Raw genomic sequence first — 24,481 nt, forward strand, 5'->3', positions numbered from 1 at the left:
ATAACTATATCACCACTATTAAAATAATAATTTATTAAACAACGAGCAACATTAAAAACAGTTTGCTTTTGATATATGTATTACGTTTTAATCTAGAACAAGTGTTTCTACCAGCCAACCATTATTAATTTTAATAAATCAACATAAATAAAATTATTTATAGGAAATGAAATTATCACATTGAAAAACTTACACTACACTGATATATTAATATAGTTATTTATGGCAAAACTTCCACCCTCAGCCAGTGTTCTCACTATTTGTGATAATTATAATATAGCCATAGAGAAAAAAATACATAGATTGCTCACTCCATACGTCAGTTTTGGTACCAATAAGACTATAGATGGAGCACCGACCGGAAAGTCTAATGCTCAACAAAATAAGACTTTCCGGTTGGTGCAACATCTATGGTCACTTGACAGAACTACTACTGCTACTTCGCAGTGCTGATAATTCCGCTACTCGATGCTAGATTTCGACTATAAAAATATTAGCCTTTTTTGTACCAAAACATGTATGGAGTGCACTCTTGTCTTTCTGTATTTCTCTTGATATAGCTCATACCTGTCTATCAAATATGTACCTACAAACTACTGCATTCTGAATTTTGACATGTGAGATCCAAAACTATTAATTTAAAACGTGTAATTTGAATGCACATTAAGTAAATTTAAAATTTATGTAACAAATATGACAATTCATAACCGCAAGTCCATAAAGTACATAGTAACTACTTTCCCCAATGTAGTTGTATAGATAAGAGTTATTCCCAGTAGTAGACAGTATTTAGTTCCTACAACCAACTGAAACCGGTGTATCCTCGGCTGGTACAACATCGGTGAAATTACATTTACTGGTGGTAACCGTAAATGTAATTCTTGGGGAGTCGTTTTATATACACATGTACCTAATCTCTAATTAATGCAAAGTGTCTTTTCAACTTCTTTGTGTAGAAAGAGATCCTCTCTTGTATTATGTAGGCACGTTGCAAGAATTTTTAAAACAGCCTCCCGTATCGTTTAATCTTCAATCTCATTCCCGGATTATATTGGTCAATTACTACTGAGAATTAAAATACCACTAGCATTGCTGCCACAGGTAACTACTGCGTTTTATATTGTTAAAACATACTCTTAACCTTAGATGACGTGGTCAGGCGAGTTACCCCCATAATGACTTCTTCTAGGCTTTGGTATGGGATTAGGGGGCGAGGAATTATTGTTGTCAAATCTGCGCTTTATATCAGTGACAGACAACCGAGGCGCACCCAGTATGTCTTCATCGTCTATTAAAGCCGAGTTCAACTTACTGATTTCCCTTTCAAGCTCCCTTGTAGCTCTATCGATTTCGATAAATTCTTTTTCAGTACTGGAAATAGAATTATCGACACTTTGTTTTCTCACCGTTCCGTCATAAAGCTTACAAATTACTTTTTGGGGCTCGTCGTTGCCATTTAGATCTCTGTCAGATCTGCTTTCATTAAGGTTGATGTCATATGCCACGTAGACTGGGTCCGAGGTGTTATTGAGACTCTTGCTTCTCTTATTTGCGAGAGTATGGTAATCTTCTAAGTTACCTCTTCTGAGTCGGATTTCGTCTTCGTTGACGCTGGAATTTCTTCTATATTTGGTAATGTCAACTTTGGGGAATGATACCTTATCAAGAATGTCGCCTTCCGAATCCGCGTTACTCAATTTGGTCTCGTGTAGACCATTTTCTGCGCTCCTAACCACGACATCATCGTCGGAATCCTGATGGGTCAAAACGGGTGCCGTGACTGAATCATTATTTAAAACTTGTATTGTTTCTGTAGCGGTAGTATCTTTTGAAATATCTATCGTTGTATCTTTAAGGACAGCTTCGGTTGTGGAATCTTTTACACCTTCTACAATTGTATCTTGAACGACATCTGGAGGTTTCTCTGTTTCCTTATCTTTGGTTTTCATTTCCTCGTCCTCAACTATTTTAAGTTCGACGTTTAAGTTTACATCTTCAGCTTCCAAATCCGGATCCTTCTTGGGAGCTGTTTCTTCGACCTCGCTGATGTTCAATGTGGTGTTTATGCTGCTTGCCTGCAATTGATATGACGTGATTAATATTTATCTTCCGATTCCATTGTACATATTTAAGTAACAAGACTAATAGTGTAACACTTAACAGTTTTCACGATTAAGATTTTTTGTTTCATGAACATTCCATATTTTGGAAGTCTGTTTAAAAATGTACAATGTAAATGTACAAGGTTGCTAAAATTCTAAGGATTTACGGGCGCTAGGATTTCGAAAATCGTCTAAAAGGATTATGACTATATGACTTGGACGTAGCGTGGGTTGTTAACTTACGGAGGTATCGGCCGCGCCTTGTGGCGGCATCGGCGCGCGTTTCTTCTTGCGTCGGGAGGCGCGCACGGGCGGTATCGGGGCCTCGTCGAATGGGTTCGTGCTCTCCACGCTTAGCCGGGAGCCCGACACCTCGCTGCGGGCCATGCGGGGTGTCGTGCTGGAAAATATAACGGTGACAATTAGGTTTTTACAACTTTCACCTAGCAGGACCAGTGTAATAAACCTATAAATACAGATGTGCAAGTTGGGGAAACTTTCCTATTAGTTCACGTAGATTTCTAGAAAATTTTACAAGAAAAAAAGTTTCCATTTTAGAAATAGAAAATTCCATTCCCCATACAAAAGTATGAGAAGTTTCCGAATTTATTCTATGTGGAAATAGCAAAGGAAGATGCGCATACCTGAGTGAGTTGACCTCATAGTTGCTAGGGCTGCGCAAGCGTTCCTGAAACCGCGAGCGCGGTAGCGGCGTGATGGAGCCCCCGTAGATGTAGCGGTCCGCGTGCTCCGGGGACCCGACGGTGCTGCGCGCCCCTGATGACGTCGATGTGTCTGCGCAGAACGGAACCAATTACTAAAACGTCGTGTTACGCGAAATTGGTAACGACCCCGAATCCTGTCCTGAAGATGGTTTGACCTGTCAAACTACCCCCTGTTTGTACCCCCGTGTGTTTTGCAGAGAGGTTCTTGAGCCCCCTAGAGGTAACAAGGGCTGTATACTAACTTGAAACGTGGGTGACAGCGTGACAGCACATTATTTTTTGTCGACACCACCGTCACCGTACCCGTCTGAACTACTGCAATGGGTATTGCCAGTTTCAATCTGAACGTATTTAGCAATTCTTGTTTATTTTAGTAGCCAGTAAAGAATCAGATTTATGTACTTAAATAATCGAGGACACGGCTCTCTCACCTACATTATTGCACAAGTATGTACACTCTATGTATGCTCAGAATGACGCCACTTTAGATAAGGGTAACACCTACTAGTATAGAAGCATGAGAACAGGATAAATTTGATACCTACTTAACCAGAAATGAATGGTATTGTGTAGGTAATAATATTTTCCCTATTTAGGTAATTCTTCACTATTTATCATTTGCAAGTGTAGCTCATCACTCTTTAAGGCGCCTACTTTCGTAGGTATCAACGTTTAATTTAATCCAAGATTAGGTAAGTTTAAACTGGTTAATTTTGTTTGTTTGACTTCTTTCTGATAATAGGAATTTACTTACCTCAACAAGCAATGCAATAAAAGGGTAAATTAGTAATGTAATGAACATGATCGAGGGTTATTAATGTTTATAGTTTCTGAACTTGCATCTTCCATTGTAACGAGCGACTGTTAACAAAGCGACTGTTGTAGTCGTTCGCTGGTTAACCACCTTATAAGGCATAAGGGTGTCTGAAATTGTGCAACATTGAACCTTATCCCTTTGAAACAAAGTTCAAAATCACGTGGGAAACATATTCACTCTGCCTTATAAAGGCTTAAGCTTATTATCTTACGACTGCTCTTACCTGTCCTTTCTAATAGAAGGAATTTATTTAGGTACGTTCCTTATGTTTATTAAGCATAGCTAATAAGCATTAATGGGGAAAATTAGTAATGAAAATGATCAAGTGGTAGTGCAAGCTTTATTGTCTGTTCATGGTTTCCGGACGTGCATCTTACGTTGCAGCGCGCGGCGGTAGACCACGGGGCTGCTGTCGCCGTTCACCTGATGGTTGAGCTTGCTGTCTTGCGACTGCTTCTTCTTGTCCTTTCTCATAAACGACCGGAGTGACCTGGAAAGAAGATAAGTTTGTCTTAAATATTCATTCAGATTAAATAATTTATCATCATTATCGTTAACCTGTATGTTTGGTACCTACCTACGTCCTACAGTTAGGAACAGGGGTAATAAGATTTGACATATTGGGTTATACTACATAATATTATCATCTGTGATTCATAAAGTGACTTGGGTATATCAATGTATTATATAATAGGCCTTTATCATCTGTGTCAGATGTTTTAAGCAGCATCCCGATTTCGACACTTGCGCATTGTATTAAGCCCTAAGTACCTACCTAATTCCATTTTTTAAACAAAGTGTGTAACAGCTTAAAATCAAATTTTGGTTGATTTAACAATTTGTCTACTGTACTGTATCTCTAAATCCAATCATAATGCAGATATTGTTGGTGCATTCGAGGAGTATTGCGGGAAATATGAGTAGGTAGGTATTGTCAGTGGCGTAGCTAGCATGGGTGGCACCCGGGGCGGAAATTGTGGGTGTCACCCCAAAATTCAATCAAAATTGTAAAATATGTTTAATATTTTACAATTATAAAATTACGTTTAATATTCCATAGCTCACAATTTACTCCATCGCTTTCATTTTAGATTCCATGAACTCTCAATAGTCCACACCCTGGCGGGTGTTGCCTCTGCGCGCCTTCTATGACACGGGCAAGGACAGCATCCGCTCGGTGTAACCCACATTTCATAAGTGTCATAAGGGCATCTATTTGTTGGCTTGGGCTCCGCGCATGCCTCCCAAAGGTCCGAGTCATCATTGTCCCGTGAAAGATATACAAATAATTTACGTTAAAAAAAAAACTTTTTGCCAAGTGCGCGATTTGAAAGAGATTCTGTAAAATCCCATTTCACTATGAATTTCAAATAGTCCAGAGTCACCCAATTAGAAACAGTGACATAGCTTCTCAATTACAGAAATAATCACATAATAAAAAAAAAAAACCTTTCTGAATAAAAAAACCTACGAGGCGCCAACATATTATTGTTACATACCAGGAACCCCGAGAGATTTTAACCATGCATTTCTGAGGCCAAAATAAGGAAAATATACTAAAAGAATTTACGTCAATTTCGCCAGAATAAAATTGTTTTTCGATTTTTTGTACATAAAATGTAAATGTATGTAAATTTGTAAAACTGTCACCCAAAAATAATTTTAACTTTTTTTGTCAATTACAGAAATAATCACATAATTTAAAAAAAACTTTCCAAAGTTGCGAAACTTTTCACATGATAATTTCTCGTTTTTCGATTTTTTTGTACATAAAATGTAAATGCTATAATTTGTAAAACTGTCACCCAAAAATAATTTTAACTTTTTTTTGTCAATTACAGAAATAATCACATAATTAAAAAAAAACTTTCCAAAGTTGCGAAACTTTCCACATGAGAATTTTTTGGTAACTTTTGAGAATGTTCTCGAGAACGAGAATTTATTTATTTATCGTAGTTTATACCATGAATATTCACGATAGTTTAGGTGTAGTATCCTTACCCCCAGAAAATTCCGACTTTTGGTCTACCGCTTCCGGTCAGAAAAATGTATGACGGCCCGGCCAAACGGTCAGACCTAGGTGGAGGGTGCTCGACCAAATGTCATAGAGGGACCCTGGCAGTTTTTGACGCCGCCATGTTTTTTTCAATATGGCCGACTTTTTTTTTAATTTTTTCAAGTTTGTCCTAGCGCGCTGAAATTTTGGTCACGGAATCTCGGAGTCCTCTAAATACCTATGAAAATTTTTTTTTTGGAAAAATGCTACAATTGCGGGAAAACTGGCCACTTTTATTTCGTATGGCAACTTTTAATGGGTGCGTGATAGGTGGGGGGTGCTCGACCAAATGTCATAGAGGGCCCCGAGACAAAACAACCTGCATTAAAAAAAAACAAAATGGCCGACTTTTTTTTTAAATTTTTTCAAGTTGGTCCGAGCGCGCTGAGATTTGGCATGGCGGGAGATAGAGGCCTCTAGATTCCTATGACAAAAAATTTTTTTTGAAAAAATCCAAGATGGCGGAACAATAATTTCCATGTTGCAAGAATGTTCTGAGAACATTCTCGAGAACGTTTCCGCTTTTTGGGAATGTTCTGCAATTTGTACATTGCTATGCTGGTGGTACTGGACTATGAAGCTAGGCGAATTCCAAAACAGTTTATAGAACATTTTAGTCTTTAAATATGATCAGGAATATTCTGTTAAAATCTCTCGGGTTCCTCATGCGGGCATGTTGTATATTATTTCCTTAATGGCGGTTGTGCAATCTGCCACAGTTTTACGATTTTTTATAGATGGCACTACTGATGTTCACGGTCGGCTGTCACCCCCCAAATGGGCGACACCCGGGGCGGGCCGCCCCCGCCGCCCCCCCCTAGCTACGCCACTGGGTATTGTTCTCTTGGGGACATTATTAGACGCTTTATGTATTAGAGTTAAGTAAAAACAAAAGACAGGCACCTACCTATTTAAAGTGTGTGTGACTCAGGCTCACAATAATTTTCGCAGTGCCACGTCATCTTGAGTTAGCAAGATGAGGTTAATACTTAATTACTTGGTGTAACAAAGGCATTATTAAAGCTGTTATCTTTATATATATACGTCTTCGTAAACACTACTATGACTCACTAATTATCAACTTTCTCAGAGGTATTGTGACGTCTCCAATTGATTTAAGAAAATATTGTCTTTGTACAATGTTAAGTTACGGATGACTATTGTAAATGCCTATTGCTTATCATATTAAATACCTGTATAAGTGTATACCTATACCTACCTACATATTTATACCCAGCAAACACCAAGTGAGGATCTCAAAGGCGATTTCATTGGGATTATTTACATGCGAAGGACCCAATGACATTGAGTGACACAGTTATACCCGAGTGGCGGATGTCTGTAGGCGCAACATCAGAGTTTAGTGCACTTGATTCCACTTGAGCGGTCGCAATTGTGCCGTGACGGATGCCCACCTCAGTGGCCATTGCCCTGTATCGGTATTGGTACGATTTACTGATGTGCAGACGAAAAGTTTTCAAAATTGCGGGACTTCGCACAAAATGTATTGGCAGTTACCTACCGAAAAGGGGTAAAGTTTTCCTTGAAGTTCAGTACATTTTTCTCAACTAATATGACTCTTTATGAAACTTGCGCATTTTAAATACGAGTTTAGGGTATGTCTACACTATTCCCTATTAATTTGTAGTGCGAATGATCTATAGGACATACACTATCGAGTTCGAGGTAGGTAAACTCATGATACTCATGATGCGTTTGATGAAGTCGCAAGTGAGCATGAAAGTACGCAAGTGTACCTACCTTATTTACTAATAATAATAAATGTACACATATCTACGTCTTTTTGTCCTTTGCCGTTCGAATGAAACGAAGATAAGTTTTCATGTTTGTTATGACCGTGACCGTAGGTACCTACCTACTCAGCGATAAAATATAAAGTTGGTTAATATGATGTGTTCTTAAAATAACTCTTGATAGTCATATAACTCATATCGGAAAATAAATCCCGTAAGCTACGGATCCATGTAGGATTTCTGCAAATACTATTTAAAGTCGGATTAGGATTATGTAGAGAGAATCATATTTATTACCGCCTGTACCGCGACTAGTGACGGAAGTAGTGTCATAAGGTGCAAATTTTGGTATCGGATGAATTCACTTAGCACAGATGTAATATACTTAAAGCTAAGCTATTTGAGCCCACTGAAATATGATAGGTCTATGTTTGAGCCCGGTAGACATCCGCCACCCCCTGGCAGGTAGGCAGGGGGGGCAGTCAAAGTAATTTGTAATGGATTCAAGCTTTCTACTCCTTTTTAACCACGTTAGAGGATGAATTTTTAAAAACGCTGAAATAACTTTTCTTGTATTCTAATAATATGCACATACAAAAAGTTTCAAGCCCCACACTCGAAAAAAATTTTGATCTCCATACAAATTTACAACCCCTATTTCGCCACCTTAGGGGATGAATTTTCAAAAACGTTGAAATTAGTTTTCTTGTATTTTAATATTATACCTTTTAACGAAGTTTGAAATTCCTAGCTTAAAATAGAACATGAACCCCAAACAAACTTTCATCCCCTTTTTAACCCCCTTAGGGGTTGAATTTTTCAAAATCGCTTCTTATCTCTTGTACACATTATAAATGTAACCTGGTGTGCAAATTTCAACTTTCTAGCATTTCTAGTTTCGGCTGATAATAGTAATAGTTGAATAAAAAAACCGGGCAAGTGCGAGTCGGGCTCGCGCACAAAGGGTTCCGTACCATAATGCAAAAAACGGCAAAAAAAACGGTCACCCATCCAAGTACTGACCCCGCCCGACGTTGCTTAACTTCGGTCAAAAATCACGTTTGTTGTATGGGAGCCCCACTTAAATCTTTATTTTATTCTGTTTTTAGTATTTGTTGTTATAGCGGCAACAGAAATACATCATCTGTGAAAATTTCAACTGTCTAGCTATCACGGTTCGTGAGATACAGCCTGGTGACAGACGGACGGACGGACGGACAGACGGACGGACGGACGGACAGCGAAGTCTTAGTAATAGGGTCCCGTTTTACCCTTTGGGTACGGAACCCTAAAAATAGCACACCGATTTTGATTTATTCGTCAATATTTTTATTTTTTTCTATTAAACTGTACATCAAATGTCTCAATAATGAATTCCTCATGCCCGATTTATCTGGAAATGATACCAAACTCGAGGTGGTAGGTAAATAGAAGCCGATATGCTGCGTGTAACTTTGGATGCCCCCCTGTCTACCCACCAGGGGGTGGCGGTTGGCTACCGGGCTGGATTGGCTTAGCTTGACGTATACTACATCTGTGCCAAGTGAATTCATCCGATACCAAAATTTGCACGTCCCATACATTGGGTGACACTACTTCCGTCACTAGACCAACTATGGTCGGAGTAGAGTCTACTATTTGTCTTAACATTGGTGCCTGGTTAAATAGGTTTATGTTATAAAAGCTGGCGCCTCTTGCCTGTCGTGCCTAGAAAAATATAGACGGATTAGTCCATATCTCGCGCCACGCCATCTATTGAATTGATCTGCAACCACATAACATGTCCATTATGCCCCATTTTCCATTTGTGTTATCGTAATCAGTCATCATCGCCGGCAATAAAACGTTGATACCATAAACGTCTGAGACATAATCACGTCCGTGCAGTTTCTGTAAACAAACTGTGCTTATTCACATAACAATTTGACTATTGTGAGCTCAGTCTTGTATAAACTGACTTCGAGATCAGTATCTAGCATGTTTAATCGCAGACCAAACTTATATTGGTTGGCTGTTTAGTGGGATTTGTGAAAATTGTGAATAAGGTTGTTGCAACTGCATGACATTAATAAATCCGATAGGTCGTGCAGATAGCCAGATTGACCCGGTCTTGAACTATAACTATTCCACTTGTCGATGAGCTAATTAATGTGTAATGTGTACTTTTCATTCTGCTAAAATTGATTGTTATTTAGGAAATGAACAGCTTTTCGTATTGTAATAAAATAAAACAAATATTGTGACCATAAATTAGGTGACATTTATCTACGTTTGATATCCTCGAAAATACTGTAGGTACCTAATTAATCCAGTATTTCGGTTTTTTTTTCAGTGTAGGTATTTCACAACTTGTGTGCAGCACGCGACCTTCTCTGTATTGGTGATAATGAAGAAGCTATATATATACGGTTTAAACTAGTTATTATAGAGTTTTTATGAAATAACAACTGGCTTGTAAAGAAGTCTTGCAATCTTGCAGTTAAATCTTTGTACTCCTACACTTTTAGGGACATTACGTAAATGTTGTTGTTGTTGTTGTTGTTGTTGTTGTTGTTGTTGTTGTGTGTCGTCATATGTGTAGAACGTGTAAAATGTTATCTTAGGGATATTTTTTCGGGATTCCATAAATCCATGCCATATCCACCAATAATATTACCATTCTTGTTTTGTTGGTTCAGCGCTTTCAGCGGTTAAAACGTAAGGACTCTGCCGGCCTAGCCAAGGTTACAATCGCTATCGCTTCGACAACGAAAAGCATTATGTCTCTCTATCACTCTTCCATATTAGCGCGACAGTGATAGTTGCGTTTCGATCGCTACTGAGCGTAAGCAACTGGCATCTTGGCTACGCGGCCGGTTACCTTTAGGGTGGAATCACATCTATCAGCATCGAGCCGCATTTTATATATGAGAAATCGCTCGTTAGTATGAAGATGCGTATGCATCGAAAAGCTGAAAGCAAGCGTAACGCATCTTCATACTAAGGAGCAATTTCTCATATAGAAAATGCGGCTCGATGCTGATAGATGTGATTCCACCCTTAATTACCATGTTTAACAGAATAATAAGTACCTACCTATAAAAACCTTAAGCAAATACTTATTTAATTAATTTTTTGTAAGGCGTGTAAATTCAAAAGCCAATTCGTGTTTCGTAGTAAGTAATTCAAAGCCGAAAAGCCAACTGGACAGCTTAAGTAGATGGCGCTGTACTGTACGGCTCCGTCCATTACATTTGTGGTACCTGGATAAGATAACTTCGGATTTCAAAAATTGACGTTTAACAATTAAGTCCACAATTACGCAACTAAGTCCTCGATTAGCAATTAACCACAAAACTTGTAGCGCCATCTCCTTCAGCTGTCATTCTTTACATATCTTATACCAATCTTTATTCCAAAAGCCTTTTTGCAGGCGTGTGTTTAGAAAAACCCAAACAATACATTTTTATAAGTACAAAAGTACTTTGTAATTTGTTCAGACAATTGTAAAACTAATTTTATAATATTTTCCATAAATAATTTTAGTTACCTATTACCTATGTATATCGTGAAGTTCTCATGAATCAAGCCGATTGTGTTTTATCAGAATTCTACTAAACAAATGGCGCGTATCATTATCGTTTGAGCTGCATTCATTCTTAACGGAACAATCTAAACATTGTAGGCTGGTTAAGTAGGTATAGTTACGTGTTCAATAGGTAGGTAATACTTGAATGTTATCGAAGTCGAGCTGTTGGCAGGCTGACTAGATAGACAGCATTTTTTTATACCAAGTCGGTGGCAAACAAGCATACGGCCATCTTTATGGAAACGGTCACCTCGGTCGGCCTATACACGACGCCTGCAACGAACGACCTGACGAAGAATCTGACGTCGTAAGAAACTGAACCTAGGTACCTGCCTGATGTCACACCTACTTTTCGAATGAGTAACCAACCTTCTACAATGTGACCTAAGTCTTTCTTCAAACAATTGTAAAATATTAACAACCATGCTATCATAATTAGATCATTAGGTACCTAGTTATCAATGTTATCATGCGAGTAATAAAGTCGTGACAAAGTGTGCGATCTAACAAATGGAATATTATTGGAACAGTATGATCCGGTCAGATGACCACGTGAGTCTTCACGCGGTTTGCATCCCGTTGCATACCTAACATTGTTGCGTAACACTGAATATTTCGAGTCGTTCAACAAAGAAAAACATAACTAGTAGGTACCTGCAAGTCACAAACTGTAAAATCAGAGGTGCTTTAGGTAATGCAACGGGCCTAGACTTACACAAATATCCCCGAACTATCGAGGTAGGCTATACTATCTGCAGCATCGAGTCAAAATAGGCATTTTGGCACGATCATCCTCTATCTCGTGTCTCGAGACCATTAACATACAAACAACCTAGGGTCCGTTGGGGTCCGTATCCAAAACAGGTCTATGTATGAAGGCTATGTAAGTGTATATATATAGTTAATGCTTGTATTGAAGGATCATCAGTCTGTCCATTGTTTTGCAACACTAACGCAAGAATATAAGTTTGTTAATTTATGCAAATGCATAAAACATGCCTGTAGAGACCTACGTAGGTTTAGGTGCGGAATGATGCATGCTTATTATTGTTTGTAAATGGGTATGGCGCTGGCGTGGTTAATAAAGATTAAGACGCTTCTGTGACTTGTGAACCTGTCATCCCTCAACCTGCGTTGCAAAAATTATTAGGCGCAAGCGTCGTGAATGTCGTAATTGTGTCATTTTTAAATAACTTCCAATTAACGGATGATTTAAAACACAATAAAATATCATTTATCATTCATTAAAAACACAGTTCACAATGTAGTCAATTAAATACCTATTTCACAGCTCTTGATCGGTTAACGATTAACGAATGCATTTGCTACACTCAATGATCTAATTTTTGTCAAGAGTGAGATCGAATGTTATGACCGATATTATTGTAGGTATAAAGAATGGAACCCTCCAATTCATTGTATTACGTACGTAAGTATAGTTATTGGGTATGTAGATAAAGTATTAAGAATTAATAAAAGTAACGAAAGTAGTGTGATGTTATCAACCGGAAATTAATTCCCTTATCATGATGTGACAACATTTTCGAAACGCCTCAATGTTATGCAAGCACTTTAGCCAATTAGTTACTTAAGATCTCACCCTATCTCTTGATGGTAGGTACCTACGTTTATTTTTTAGTGCTATTAGGTAGAGACATTGTTAGCTTAACTTAAAACTTGATTGTATCATTTAAAATATTTTTTTTATCGATTGGTTAGGCTTGCTAGTGGTTTAAGTATCTATATCCTGAAAATAGAGCGCTTCGATGGATGAATAGAACACCGGCCCTTTGCTCTATTGAGATAAAGTGCGTTTGCAGCAATATTATTTATAATACTCTCCATTCGCATTTATTTTCCTAATATTCTTCATTCGCCACGGTGATATTTTTTACGTTTTTCTTTTACCTATTCCAACAATGAAGGGTATGCCGTCGTACAAAAATATTTATTTATTTATTAATATTTTAATAATAAGTTTGTTTAAGACACTCGTTATTGATGCCCGTAAAGTGGGTCAACTACATGAATGAGGTAGAAACATCCATCTGAAAGTATTTGTTTCAATACTCGTAGGTAAACTCTGGTTATAAATGTTATGTGCTTGGCCCAGAGCCAGCGTGCGTCGGGTGTACTAAAAACATTATATTACTTTGTTTGATGTTTCGTACTAAGTAAATTGTTTAATCATTGGATTACTATAATTGATTAAACCGCGTCATAGATAATTTCTTATGTATTATTAGATTAGAGAAATTAAGTAATTAAGACAGACAAATCATAATGATTATATAGGTACTGATTTTCTATATTTTAAACGGAAAACTAATTCAACAATTAAATAAATTAAGTAGGCAGGTACTTACGTGTTTATATTACCTATTAGGTAGACTACCTATTAGGTCCGCGTCCGGTAATATAAACACGTAAGTACCTACCTACTTAATTTATTTAATTGTTGAATTAGTTTTCCGTTTAAAATATCGAAAATCAGTACCTATATAATCATTATGATTTGTCTGTCTTAATTACTTAGGTAAGTACCTACTCTCTAAGTAAAAACGAGATTTTAATGTTATATACGTTCTATTATTGTTTTTTGACATTTTTATAATTATATTACTAAAGTAAATTAATTCGGTAATTAAGTAGGTAAGTATTTGACACAAAAAAGGTCACAGTAGTTTGGTCTCATTAAAATCCACACGAAAACAAGCCATGAAACATAGCGCCCTGTTGAGTGAAACGAGAGTAACTTTATCTAAAGCAGTGGTTCCCAAAGTTGACTGGGCTCTGACCCACCTAACAAAGCAAAAGTTTATAAAATACATATGTATGTTAGTCTGTAAGGTATTTGTAATATGGGCCTTGTTGCCTGAATTAAATTTCTAAATAAATAAATAAATACTGCCAAATTCGGGACCCACCGTTGGGTCGTCTTAAAAAGGGGGCATAAAATATTATTGGTAACGCTCAGATTCCTTAGTAGTTTCAGGGCCCACTAAATATTCGCTCGCGATCCACCAATGGGTCGCGACCCATATTACGGTTCGGTTCGGGAAATGAATTAGGGATTCACTAGATATGAAATAGTAAAGATACGTGACGTTCCGCGGCAAAAGGTACCTTATGGCGGCTGGCGCCACGATTGGGGAAATTAAGTAATTAGAGATCACTAGATATGTGACGTTCCACGGCAAAAGGTACCTTGTGGCGGCTGGCGCTTATGTCGCATAGCGCCGCAATAATATTGGAGCGGCGTTAATAGCGTAAGCGCCAACCGCCATAAGGTACCTTTACCCGTGGGACGTCACATATCTTTACTATATCGTATCTAGTTAATCTCTAATTCACTTCCCGAATCGCGCCGATAGTTTGGGAAATGATGATCTAAAGGTTGAATATGCAGGTACCTAACTAAACTAAATTCAGCTTGCGTGACTGAAGACTTAAACGTTACTTTACGGTATCGTGAACGGTCACAGCAGTAAAGTCGCATTGCAGACAAATATAAAACATGCAAAAGTCCTGGGTATACTTAACTTGAATAAATAGACTGTAATTTTATCGTACTTAGTTAAAAAATGTTTTAACATTTTCAGGTTTCAGGAAATAGGTATAAGTCTTACCTTACTGAATAATAAGTTTTTGGCATATTTTTTTTTTGTACAAGCTTTTATCGCTGACTGTACTTTTCTTACGACAGACAACTAATAATCATCGAGACAATTCTAAAAACCCCTAACACAATTAGGTTGCGTTGTTTCATCACGGAGTTCCTATGGCCACCTCCTGTCTCCATCATCAGATCAGTTCGACAGTACCATATTATTGTATTGTCATCAGAACTACATACAGCTGCCAATTTTCATGACGCTACGATCCTTGGAAGATGTTTAAATTAGTTACCTTAGATTCCATTACATGTTAGTTACATACACGTCGAGAGTTCCTATGGCCACCTCCTGTCTCCATCATCAGATCAGTTCGACAGTACCATATTATTGTATTGTCATCAGAACTACATACAGCTGCCAATTTTCATGACGTTACGATCCTTGGAAGATGGTTAAATTAGTTACCTTAGATTCCATTACATAGTTAGTTACATACAGGTCGACCTAACTAATAATAAAAGCTTGTTAAAAAGAAGACGAATTAAATAATGCATATTAAAATATAGTATGCTCATTAATTGCATGTAAAGAGCTGAGTAACGATCGGTGAAAATAAATGTTATTCATGTACTAGGTAAAGAAGAATTTTAAAAAGTGTGATTCACATTTGCTCTGGATTATAAGTGGGGCAACGTAACAGAATTTCAAGAAACCGTAATAATAATAATCCACAGACTGTGTTAAAATATTAGTAATATCGTCACAGTGCTAAAGTGTCCAGCGACTTTTCAGGTCGATTGTAATACCTAATAAATCTAATAATGACTATGCAAAATATCAACTCAAAAAGGGATTGTTGTTCAAGTTTCTGAACAATAAATAGGAACGTAACAATAAATAGGTATTAATAATTAAGTGGGCAATTAACATGTTTGAGTAACTCCTTTGTTTGTATCATAAAACAAAAGTAAAGTATTGTAAGTATAGGTACATATTTAAGTACCTTCCTATATAAAACATCACAATTACCGAGAATGACTTCAGTTCTATAAATATCGGCGATCACACTTGCATTATTCAGACCCTAGTGTTTGTTGATAATACTAATAGGTAGGTAAGGTATATCATTACGAGTAGGTACCTAAGTAAATATTATACCGACCGAATTTTATGAATGTGTAACGCTCTTTTCGATACTAGACACGGCTCCTACTCGTTTAATGTTAATGTTTACTCTAATTTATGACTAAAGTAAGGTGGGGTAAGACTATCACTTGTATGGAATCCTCATATTGTTTGTCTTGCCCTGAGCAAAATAAACGGTGTTACTCTTACCCCACCGTCCCCACGTTACCTTATACACAATAAATATTTTATCTGATTATTTCGGTATGGTGCAAAATGCAAAAGACGCTGCAGACGAAGTGAAAAAGTTAGGTATGTACCTAGCTATTACCCATATAAACAATACTTGGCTTATTCTTACTTCCTTGTCACATTTATTGATTTGATTTGATAGATGCCTCGCCGATATATTAGAATGTATTTACATCATTTAATTTATTATATGTGACGTCCCACGGTCAAAGGTACCTTATGGCGGGTATGGAGTTATGCATACCCCAGTAATCTACAATAAATAACCTATCGATAACACAAAAGATCAACCTTCTAGGTTGCGTAGTTACAGAGATATGATTTTTTGAAAATAATGTTGTGAAATGAGCAACTTTACGATAGAGAAGTTTTAAGTTTAGCCGCCTAAAAAACTATGTTCCTGAAGTAAGTTACATAGTTGACTACAAATAATAATGCCTTATATATCTGAGATTAAAAAAATATTGCGACTTGTTCTGTAATGCAAATAGAAACTTTTGATATCGACTGATTTATGTGTATACTAACCAATCTCTTGAAAATAAAGTTTTATTTCATTTTCACGATTGATTGCAATGAGCTCTCAAGATTTAAATTTTATCTATTAGAAAACGACACTGACAGACAGTTTAAGCAAAAAACAATACCGATTTAGAGGTGAAAATGTATTTTCTGACTTTTTCATATAAAATCACAAAATTGAATATTTTTACTTTTAATGTGACACACAATCAATTTTTCTGAGCACATATGAAAGAAATTCTGTCATTCAAATGAAATAAATCCTAAAACCCCAACTAAATACTATATTTAAGAGCGCTATTACATTTCGGCGTTGAGCGAGTTTAGGTATTTTACGCGCTGCGGCAGGCCGTGCGAGCTCAGTACGCCGATCCCTTCTACCACACTCGCACTACAATGATGGATTAAACATTCTTGATCCTTCGCGAAGCATATTGAAATCAACCATAACAACACTAACTGTACTTAACTTTTAAAGTTCTAAAACTGTTATTTGGTAAGTACGAATATACTAAATGCAGTGCAAATGTACATAGGGGCTGTTCATAAATTACGTCATCTATTTTTGACGATTTTTGACCCCCCCCACCCCTCAAATAATCCAAAAATCAAGCTTCGGATGAATCTGTTTCCTCCTACGTCATGTTACCATCATCCGATGTCCAGACCCCCCCCCCACTCCTCCCATTTGAAACGACGTAATTTATGAATAGCCCCATACTCGTACTTATGAAGGTATATTACTCGAAAGAAATTATAGGTACCTACTCGCTTATTTACATGTTTCGTCATTGCATTTGATACCTATAGGTTGTAAAGTTTGTATCAACGAGGGTTTAAAAACGAACTGGTACTGAGGATCTGATGATGATTAAGGTGGTCACGGATACCAATCAACCATGTAGTAACATGATTAGGCTCGTTTGATTCGTCTCAACAAGATCTTTGACACTGAAGATACACAGGGTCTGATGATGGAGCTGGAAGGTGGTCACCGGTACCAATCAACCATGCAACTAAACCATTTCGTGTTTAGGCACGTTTTATTCATCTCAACAAGATCTTTGACACAAGGTAGTACTCAGGGTCTGATGATGGAGCGCGAAGGTGGCGACGGGTACCTGTCTATCATCATCAGCTCCATCATCAGACCCTGAGTAGTATCTTGTGTCAAACATCTTATTGCGACGAATCAAACGAGCCCAAACACGAAGTGGTTCAGTTACATGGTAGACTGGTACCCGTGGCCACAGTCCAGCTCCATCATCAGACCCTGAGTACTAACTTGTGTCAAAGATCTTGTTGCGACGAATCGAACGAAGCCAAACACGAAGTGGTTTAGTTGCATGGTTGATTGGTACCGGTGACCACCTTCCGGATCCATCATCAGACCCTCAGTACTACCTTGTGTCAAAGATCTTGTTGCGACAAATCAAACGAGCCCAAACACGAAGTGGTTCAGTTACATGGTAGACTGGTACCCGTGGCCACAGTCCAGCTCCATCATCAGACCCTGAGTACTAACTTGTGTCAAAGATCTTGTTGCGACGAATCGAACGAAGCCAAACACGAAGTGGTTTAGTTGCATGGTTGATTGGTACCGGTCACCACCTTCCGGATCCATCATCAGACCCTCAGTACTACCTTGTGTCAAAGATCTTGTTGCGACAAATCAAACGAGCCCAAACACGAAGTGGTTCAGTTACATGGTAGACTGGTACCCGTGGCCACCTTCCAGCTCCATCATCAGATCCTGAGTACTATCTTGTGTCCAAGGTCTTGTTGAGACGAATCAAACGAGCCTAAACACGAAGTGGTTTAGTTGCATGGTTGATTGGTACCGGTGACCACCTTCCGGCTCCAACATCAGACCCTGAGTACTATCTTGTGTCAAAGATCTTATAGAAACGAATAAAACTAGCCTAAACACGAAGTGCTTTAGTGGCATGGTTGATTGGTACCGGTGACCACCTGCCGGCTCCATCATCAGACCCTGAGTACTATCTTGTGTCAAAGATCTTGTTGAGACGAATCAAACGAGCCTAAACACGAAGTGGTTTAGTTGCATGGTTGATTGGTACCGGTGACCACCTTCCGGCTTCATCATCAGACCCTGAGTATTATCTTGTGCCAAAGATCTTGTTGAGACGAATCAAACGAGCCCAAACACGAAGTGGTTTAGTTGCATGGTTGATTGGTACCGGTGACCACCTTCCGGCTCCATCATCAGACCCTGAGTACTATCTTAAGTCAAAGATCTTGTTGTGACGTATAAAACGAGCCTAAACACGAAGTGGTTTAGTTGCATTGTTGATTGGTACTGGTGACCACCTTCCGGCTCCATCATCAGACCCTGAGTACTATCTTAAGTCAAAGATCTTGTTGAGCCGAATCAAACGAGCCCAAACACGAAGTGGTTTAGTTGCATGGTTGATTGGTACCGGTGACCACCTTCCGGCTCCATCATCAGACCCTGAGTACTATCTTGAGTCAAATAAATACATATAGAATGTCAGGTCGTTTCAAATATTTTTAATCCTGTCCGGTAGTTTATTAAACTGTACCATTATAAATTATAATACTATAAAAACAGTGCTAGGATCAAAGTCTCTCGTTGCGGTTTACACGCACACAGTATAGCGTTTTACACGGCACCCGCCGCACACAATGATAAAAAACCTCGTCGTTGCCGTTGAAAATGTGCGGAGCCGACCGACACACGTCCTGCCTCTACAAGCTCTGCCGCGGCACTGAGCTGGCGCAGCGCGCGTCATCGGTAATATAGAGTAGTTTTCAAAAAATTGCCAAAAAATTATAGTAGAATTTAATAAACACTAATGTATACCAACAGTATAAGCAAACGTTGCAGATTGCTTGAGTATGAAAATTACTTGGATATTAAGTAGATTTTCGTAGGAATTGACACTTGTTTCGGAGAGAAAATCGAGTTCGTTTTACTTTGATTTTCTCTTTCTCAAAGGTATGTAGGAAAAATATAGTTTGATATGCCTAAAGTACAGGGTATTAGTAATACAAAATAGCCAGGTTTAGCAGAGTAAAATTCTCAACATTTCCAAATAAGAGCTCGCCATTCAGTGCTTCACGGGGTTTTTCGGAAACGACCATCAGAAAAAAAATCATTACTAATTTAATAAGTCCTTTTTCTAATATTTACAACGATATTTATAAAGATAAGAAGACGCTTTTACTGGAACAAGTACTCATTGTTTCTAATAATGAGCGCAAAGTCCTGAATTTTGTCGACTAGTATCATCAATTTTGCATTATTTCGACTTTTCTTGTAAGAGCGCTCTTAACCCCTTATGCCACTTTAAACTTACATAACAATAACAGTATTTGCTCCATACATTTACGAAAAGGTACCTTATGGAAATAAATCTAATAATACATCACTACAAAATATCAATCATATTATAGTTTATCTTTTATGAATAGAAAATATTAATTTACATTAAACTGCCCCCAATTTAATTAGTTCTTCGTCATAATAATCTTAAAAAAGACCAATAATTTGTATGTAATGAAAAGGTACCTTGTGGTCAAGTTACATGATGAGGCATGATGATGATGGAACAGTTAGGATAAACTAATAATATTTTGGGGTTAAGATGGTATAAATCGTCTATTTCTTATCAATAATATATTTCGGTTGCTATTGAAGATAAGCGGCATTGAGGTTCAATGACCTCAGATATTCCATAAGGTAATGCGTCGGGTATTGGCATTTTTCAGCAAACCAATGGCTGATTTACTGCATGCGACCAAACCAAATGAAGATTATTCTAGTTAAGAAAGACTTGACGAGAGTAACTTTGGTATAATAGCAGTCTACTTGGATTTGTGATGTCGGTCTATGTACGGTTATAATATTTGCGAGGCGCCCCAACCAGAACTGAAATTATCAAATTAGTTTTGCAGAATGCTAATACAGTTCTCTACCAAACTTCTTTTCCCGTATTGACTAGTTTTTTTGGGAATTTTCAATCTTTTTTCCATAAGGTACCTTTTCTACTAAACTCTGAGACGACATTACTAGGCTTATAACTAACTTATAACAAAAATAAAAACAGGTAAACAAACGTTACGCATTAAGGTTTCAGATCACACAATAAAAAAAAAATGAGCATTTTTTCACCTCTTTACAAAACATTTAATATCTCCGAAACTAGAAACCCTCATAAGGTACCTTTTCCCGTGGAACGTCACATATTTTGTTTAGATACCTCGACGTTTCAACTGTGGGTTGCGTAGGTGTCGTACTTCAAACAATGTTGTACCGTAAACATAACATTTTATTGTCACTTATAATGAAGACTATTGTCGTGCCAATCATGAAGGATAAGACTGGTGACATTTCTGAGCTTTCTAATTATCGACCGATTTCGCTTGCCACAGTAGTAGCAAAAGTGTTAGACAGTTTGCTTGACAGGCATATGGCCAGTCGCATACACTTACACGATGCGCAGTTCGGCTTCCGGCCAGGTCTTTCTACCGAAAGCGCAATCCTGTCTCTCAAGCACACTGTCTCTCATTATACATCTAGAAAAACACCTGTCAATGCATGCTTTCTAGGGCATTTGATCTTGTATCATATGACATTTTGTGGCAAAAGTTGACAGAGGAGACTGATGTGGCGGGCGAAGTTGTGTCGGTGCTTAGATATTGGTACAATAAACAAACCAATTATGTAAGATGGGCAGGGTCACTCTCTGATATGTATGGGTTGCAGTGCGGGGTGCGGCAGAGGGGGTTGACCTCGCCTCGTCTCTTCAACTTATACATTAATCGTCTGATTGTTGAACTCAGCAGCACCTATAAAGGCTGTCATATCGGTGGAGTGTGCGTAAACAACATTAGTTATGCAGATGATATGGTGCTGCTGACTCCATCAATCAACGCGATGATCACTCTTCTCAGTATTTGTGAGAAGTATGCCGAGACCCATGGACTCAGATACAACGTAAAGAAGAGTGAGTGGCTTGTGTTTAAGGCTGGCTCCAAATATTATCCTGACGTACCACACCTAAAACTATGCGGGACTCCTCTAAATAAAGTCGTCAAATTTAAGTATCTGGGTCACTGGGTCACGGAAGATCTGAGTGATACCATGGATATGGAACGTGAGCGTAGAGCGTTGTCAGTCAGATGCAACATGATGGCGCGTAGGTTTGCACGGTGTACGAAACAAGTCAAGGCGACGCTGTTCACAGCATATTGCCAATCTTTTTACACCTGCAGCCTATGGGCCAACTACACGCAGAAGGCCTACAACGCTCTACGCGTACAATATAACAATGCTTTCAGGGTTCTGATGGGGTTGCCTCGTTACTGTAGCGCCTCGGGGATGTTTGCCAATGCCGGAATAGATGGATTCCATGCCATCATGCGAAAGAGGTGTGCTTCAACCCTGAGCAGAATACGGGACAGCCCCAATAGAATCCTGGGCATTGTCTCAGAAACGTGGGACAGCCCCCTAATGAGGCACTGGCTCGGTCTGCATGCGCCAGTTCCGTATGTACCGGGTCATAGGTTAAGTTAGTTATGTTTTATTTTTAAATTTTAATGTATTCTTTAGTTTTATATGATGTTAACCCTAATTTTAAGTTTAGCAATAATTATACTAACCCCAATGGACCTAAAGTCTGAAATAATTTTTTTTTTTTTTTTTTTTTTATAATAAAAAATGGGTAATTAATTAGATTAGTTAGCTAATGATTACATGAATCAAGACAATCAACTTTAGACATAACGATTAAAGGTAGGTACTCACGTCACTTGTCCTATCTAAAACGAAAACGGATATTAGTAGCTAACGTTAGGTACCCTTCTCGTAAACTAATACCAAATAAATATTTCTGCCCTCCGCCCGGAAAGCGTCAACTTTCGGCCCAGCTCAAAGGCTACGGCCGGCGACTTTTGATATGTTCACCTCCTAACTAGTCCAAGCAAAGTTACGAGGTCAAAAATTGTGTTCCAAGCATTTCCCTCTATAACTTTTTTTGAGCATTCGTTGCCTGGCCTATATGTAACATTTATCAAACATATGAAGGTTGAGAGACGCGAAAACATGTAAGGATGGATGATCTATTGATGTGTTAAGGATGACTAGGGGAAAATGTATTTAATTAAGTCCGTCATTTGAACTGGAGGCGTATTCTGATTGTATTAACAGGTTATGAATTTGATCACTATGAACCGTAGATCACTAGTCCAACAAAAAATATAAACCAGGAAACTTTAAGCAAGGCCATTTGCAGTCTTGAGCAATTTTAATTTAGAACAATTACTTAGAACGTATCAATAATATACGATATACGATTGATAATAAAATTATAAAACCGCAGTGCGTGAACATCGGCTCAAGCAAGTTTCTCCTTGAAACGAGGAAAAGTCGTGTTCCGAACCCACCTGAAGTTAGAAATCAGATATCAATACTTCGTAATTACTTTGGAGTCATCAGATAAGATTTGTTGTAGGTAAGACTTGTCAATATTACATAGCTGAGCCGTTTGCCCGTAGGGTGCTAATTAGCCATGTAAATTTTATTAACTGTAAGATTTGACCATCACATCACAAAGATTTTCGTGAATCGATCCGTCAGAGCCAAGTTATTTTGGAGTAAAGTCGACGGGTCAAGGGCGTCCTTAGTATAAATTTCTAATTTCATTAGCAAGTTCTGTTATTCATCGTAATAAGGCCCAAAGACTATGTCCGGATAGTTTGCTTGCAAATATTAAATACCTAAGTGTAAAGGGGCCCACTGATTAACAGTCCGCCGGACGGTATCGGCCTGTCAGTTGTTCGGAACTGTCAAAATTTTGTTCTAACTGACAGGCCGATACCGTCCGGCGGACTGTTAATCAGTGGGCCCCTGTAGGTATACCGAGTATAAATTTGCTATTTTGGGTACCTACTTACCTAAGTGTAAAGGGGCCCACTGATTAACAGTCCGCCGGACGGTATCGGCCTGTCAGTTGTTCGGAACTGTCAAAATTTTGTTCTAACTGACAGGCCGATACCGTCCGGCGGACTGTTAATCAGTGGGCCCCTGTAGGTATACCGAGTATAAATTTGCTATTTTGGGTACCTAAGTTAGTAATAGAGCGTCACCTCTACATGACCGTAACACAGGTGTTTTGTATTCCTTATTGACTTAACTTAGCTACTAACACTAACAACTACTTACCATGAATTTTTCAGGTCCTTAATCCCAGAAAAATTGATGCTATTCGTCCTGCTGAGCTTTCGGCCGATGGTCCAAAATCGGATTTTGTTGTGGTTGTCTTCCTCATGGAAGGGATTCAGGTGTTCTGGATAATCGTGAATGGAGTAGCTCTTGCGGCCCGTCGTCGCTGCCATGGTTCACAAAATCCTTGTTTTACATAATACACAAAAGTGAAGGTAGAGCACTCGGGTCCTTATCTGTTATCACACTGAGTTATCACGGTCTGATAGTGATATCGTTTAATCGCGGCGAGATAAGTGATTGTTTAAGGTTTGTTTACGCCGTGAGAGCGCGGGCGTCGCGGCGCTCGGCGTCGCGGACGGAGGCACACTACCACGCCGCGCCACCAGCCGGGGACGGCCTGCTGATATCACATGCGACTTCGTCATACCAGCGTATGGTTCACAGCGTGCCGCTCCTTCATAATAAACGTGTACAACTTACCTACAAATTAATTTGGCGAACAAAACATTCTTTGTCGTCGTTTAAAAGTATCTTCACCGCTAAAAGATTCCAAGTGTCAAAAGGGACTCTACGTATTGGTTTCGCCTCCACGCACGCCTCTTAAATATCTGGAACACTATTGTTTCGTGAAGAGTAAAGACTTATGAAAACTAATTATTATAGCCTATAATTCTCCTACCTACACTTTCTATTCTCTCAAGTCTATATCTACTGGTTACTGGATAGTCCTCTT

The 24,481-nt window shown here is 38.4% G+C and overlaps 1 protein-coding gene across 1 annotated transcript; it reads right to left on the reverse strand.

Annotated features, from left to right (window-relative positions):
* Positions 1 to 9: 9 nt before the first annotated feature.
* LOC134789875 (uncharacterized) lies at positions 10 to 24,135 on the reverse strand. The gene is made up of 5 exons (XM_063760545.1): positions 23,746 to 24,135; positions 4,022 to 4,134; positions 2,747 to 2,897; positions 2,346 to 2,502; positions 10 to 2,075 (listed from the first exon to the last, which is right to left on the reverse strand). The coding sequence occupies exons 1-5, from the start codon at positions 23,916 to 23,918 to the stop codon at positions 1,143 to 1,145; spliced, it is 1,527 nt and encodes a 508-aa protein (XP_063616615.1). The 5' UTR covers positions 23,919 to 24,135; the 3' UTR covers positions 10 to 1,142.
* Between the last annotated feature and the right edge of the window lie 346 nt (positions 24,136 to 24,481).

Source organism: Cydia splendana, chromosome 4, assembly GCF_910591565.1.
Source record: "Cydia splendana chromosome 4, ilCydSple1.2, whole genome shotgun sequence".
Classification (NCBI taxonomy): domain Eukaryota; kingdom Metazoa; phylum Arthropoda; class Insecta; order Lepidoptera; family Tortricidae; genus Cydia; species Cydia splendana.

What these genes read in the sequence shown, in the direction of transcription:
- LOC134789875 (XM_063760545.1), bottom strand. Translation starts at nt 23,918, where the DNA reads ATGGCAGCGACGACGGGCCGCAAGAGCTACTCCATTCACGATTATCCA. An exon ending in TATGAGGTCAACTCACTCAG is followed by an intron (nt 2,503 to 2,746) that starts GTATGCGCATCT and finishes TATATTTTCCAG; the next exon opens with CACGACACCCCGCATGGCCC. An exon ending in AAGGCGCGGCCGATACCTCC is followed by an intron (nt 2,076 to 2,345) that starts GTAAGTTAACAA and finishes TATCAATTGCAG; the next exon opens with GCAAGCAGCATAAACACCAC.